The 3534-nt window shown below is 66.9% G+C and overlaps 2 protein-coding genes across 2 annotated transcripts in view; both read right to left on the bottom strand.

Moving 5' to 3' along the window:
* LOC103896574 (claudin-4-like) overlaps window positions 1-372 on the bottom strand; it is a 653-nt gene extending 281 nt beyond the window's left edge. The window contains exon 1 of the mRNA XM_009276440.1: window positions 6-372. Coding sequence (XP_009274715.1) covers window positions 6-372 — 367 coding nt within the window. The remainder of the gene's footprint in view (window positions 1-5) is intronic.
* LOC103896530 (claudin-4-like) overlaps window positions 1-2596 on the bottom strand; it is a 3510-nt gene extending 914 nt beyond the window's left edge. The window contains exon 1 of the mRNA XM_009276391.2: window positions 2587-2596. The gene's annotated coding sequence lies outside the window, so the exon portion shown is untranslated. The remainder of the gene's footprint in view (window positions 1-2586) is intronic.
* Window positions 2597-3534: the final 938 nt, after the last annotated feature.

The raw sequence follows: 3534 nt of genomic DNA, 5'->3' as shown, positions 1-3534 counted from the left end.
TATGCCGCCGGGGAGGATAGTGCCCTTGGCTTTGGCGGTGTCGTCCTCCATGCAGTTGGTGCACTTGCCGCCGGCGACGGCGAGCAGGGTGCCCAGGATGGCCAAGACGATGGCCACCACCACCATGGCGCGGGCGGCTTGCAGGTCCTGCGGCAGGGCCAGCAGGGAGTCGTAGACCTTGCACTGCATCTGCCCCGTGCTCTGCACCACGCAGTTCATCCACAGCCCTTCCCAGATGATCTGGGCCACCACGATGTTGTTGCCGACGAAGGCCGTCTCCCGCCACATGGGCAACGCGCAGCAGAGGATGGAGGCCAACCAGCCGATGACAGAGAGGGCAATGCCCAGCACCTGCAGCCCCATGGAGGCCATCGCTCACTGCCTGCACCCCTGCCAGCCTCCCGCAGTGCAGTGCCGGCTGCCGGGACCATGGCAGGCATTATATGCCTTTGCTGAGGGAGGAGCGCCGGCCGCCGCCGTCCTGCCGCCGGCACCGGACGGAGGGGTAAAACCAGTTTCCCAGGATTCCTCCACTTGCATTTCTCCCCGCAGCGACGACACTTAATATCCCGACTGCTCCCACGGAGGAGGACGCAGGGGACAGAGATCAGGCCACCCAGGCGCGGGAGTGCATCCCACCGCTGCCCGTGGGCAGGCAGGAGACGCCAAGGGCAGCCACCGGGGCTCAGCCTGGGCTGCTGAAGGGGAAGAGCTGGTGTCTGGGCATCGGGATGTCTCTGCCGCTGCTGTCAGCGCCTCCTGTTCCATCACCCGGATGGGGTCCCTCCTTGCTTTCGTGCCTCAGTTTCTCCCCAGCTCGTGGGGTGGCTGCTCCAGCAGCCTCCGGCTCACCGCAGCCCTGTGCCAGGGGAGCAGTATGCCGTCCCTGCCCCGCTGCTGGGCTCCGTGCCCGGCAGGACACAAGCGGCTCTTGTTTGTTCCTTGGCGTCCGCACCAGCTCTTCCCAACCCTCCATCAGGCCTCGGGCGAGAGGTGTCACCGCCCAGACCCACAAACCGGTTGGAGCGGCTGCCGGCTCCCCACGGAGGAGAGACAGCGCTGCCCGGGGCAAGGGGGGGGCAGACCCCAAAACCCACCCCACCTTGTGCTCCGCCACCGAGCCAGCGTTCACACGGCAGCTCTCGGTCCCAGCCCTGCCGACGTCCCGCTGCCTGTGCTGCCGGCGCTGCCTGCACTGCTGGCCAGGCTTGGTGGGTCAGGGCTGCGTGGGGCAGAGGCGGCCCCGAGGTGTCCCAGTGCCGCCACTGCCCCAGTGGGGACCAGGGTGCCAGGCACAGGCAGGGCAGCGGGGCCGGCAGGGCCACGTGGTGCTGGCAGCACTTTGGCATAACCGGCTGTACCCGCTGCCCAGGCTGTGCCGATACCAATGCCGACGCCGATGCCAACACTGATGCTGATGCTTTGGGTTCTGCCCAACCTCTCCTCCTTTAATCCACGAGCCCCCCTGCACACATCCCCTCCCCACTCCCTCCAAAGTCCCTCCAGCATCCGCGCAGGTGCAGCACGAGGCCAGACAGACCGCAAGGACGGACAGATGGACATTGCACTGTTCCCCCACCCCGGCTTAATCCTGGGCCTCTGGAAAAGATAACAGGGCCTGAGATAATCTCGGTTTTTCTAAGTTTGTCTAAGTTTTTCACTGGGGTTACCGATACGATCCAATCACTTGTGCTAATTGTTCGGTGCGACAGGCTCTAGAGCCGTCACTGTCCATGCCGGGACGTCCCCGGGCATCGCGCCCTAATGCAGTGGGATGAGCCGGGTGGTCCATGCACTGTGGTGCCACGAGGATGCCAACGGCACCTGGGCTGGGGATGCCGGTGCCCAGCGCGGCAGGAGCTGGCAGGGCAGAGCCCAGGCACTCGGGGACTCGGGTCTTGCTGCAGACCCTGACCCGCGGGGACGAGCCGGGGTCCTGCCTGCCTGACCTGCGCCAGAGGAGCCACCCAGGCGCCCGGCTGCGCTGTGATGCTCTGTCTGTCCGTCTGTCCTGCTGGAGCGCCCGCATTGCTCACATACCAGCGTGCCCACCCCGGGGCCGGAACCTTGTGGTCAAGGGCTCCCTTTAATCTGCGGGGCTCCGGAGCATCCCTGCCGGGGCCGGACTCTGCCTGAGGCTGAGCGTGGCTTTCACCTCCCAGCCGGCTGCTGCAACCACCAAATTATTTGGGGTTGGAGAGAGGCATGCACCCACGTGTGTGTGCGCACCTCGCATGGGCCGTGTCCCTGCAGGCAAGGGGGGACATGCCTCTGGGCCAGGGACAAATGGCAAGGTAGGGACAGGGACTCCCCCGCGCGTGGAGCATCCAAACAGCCGAGCCACTCACGCTCCCCCTCGGAGCCAGTGCAGGCGCCAGCACACCCCTCCCCCAGCCAATTACTGTAATTAAAGCTGGAACGTGACATCTATTCAAACTGACGGCTGCCACTCAGAAACAGCCCCCATGCCCCCTCCCCACGTCCCCCAGCAGCGCGCTGCCAGCCAGCACAGCCAGCCCCGTGTCCCTGGCACTGCCGGCCGGCAGGGCAGATGGACGCGGGCTCGGCGGGGAGCGGAGGAGCAACCGATGACCCTCGGGGCAGCACCCTGTCCCCAACACGCACTGAGCCAGAGGATGCTGGTGCAGCACGGGCGGGACCACGGCACCGCCGAGCGCCTCGGCACGCGCCGTTTGGGGCCATCACCGCATGGACACCAGCCCCACAGCCCCATCCCAGCTGCCCAAGCCCGGACGCATTCCGCAGGACCTCAGCCCCAGCTTCGTCCTGATGCCACCTGCAAGGGGACATGGTGCAGGGACATGCCGCGGTGGGACCACAGCCCACCCGCTCAACAGGGAGCTCCTCCACCCCAAAATGGAGTGCTCGTCCCATCCTGAGCTGTCACCCCCTGGCACCTGCCCCAGCACCCAGCCAGGTGTGGGAGCCCTGCCCCGAATCCAGCGGGATTTGCAGGACCGGGGGAGACCCATCCGGTCCCTGCTCCATCGCACGCTAACAGGGTTGGAGTGCTCGTCCCATCCTGAGCTGTCACCACCTGGCACCTGCCCCAGCACCCAGCCGGGTGTGAGAGCCCTGCCCTGAATCCAGCGGGATTTGCAGGACGGGGGGAGACCCATCCAGTCCCTGCTCCATCGCACGCTAACAGGGTCGGCGAGGGCAGAGCTCCCATCCCGGCACATCGGCCACCGGCCCTCCGTGGCCCCGGAGACGCCCGCCACCGATTGTCTCTGCTTCATCGGGATGGGGACGTGCCGCAGCCCCACCGCTGGGCAGCGGGGCCATCCCCAGGCAGGGAGGCGGCATTAAACCCGGTGTCACCGCGATGCCGGGCACCACTAGGTGCACGGAGGAGGCTGCACTGCCCTGACCTTGCACAGGGCAGAGGACACCCTGCGGGGAGAGGGCTCGGGGCACAAACCCTCCGCCAAAGGGTTCGGGGACATCCCCACCCGGGACACGGGTGACATACCTGCCTCACTCACACACCCAGCACCGGTTCACCCCCGCGCC

This window comes from Aptenodytes forsteri, unplaced genomic scaffold, assembly GCF_000699145.1.
Source record: "Aptenodytes forsteri isolate BGI_AS27 unplaced genomic scaffold, ASM69914v1 Scaffold209, whole genome shotgun sequence".
NCBI lineage: Eukaryota > Metazoa > Chordata > Aves > Sphenisciformes > Spheniscidae > Aptenodytes > Aptenodytes forsteri.
Note: the sequence above shows the minus strand (reverse complement) of the source record. Positions and strands in the feature narration are given on the sequence as shown.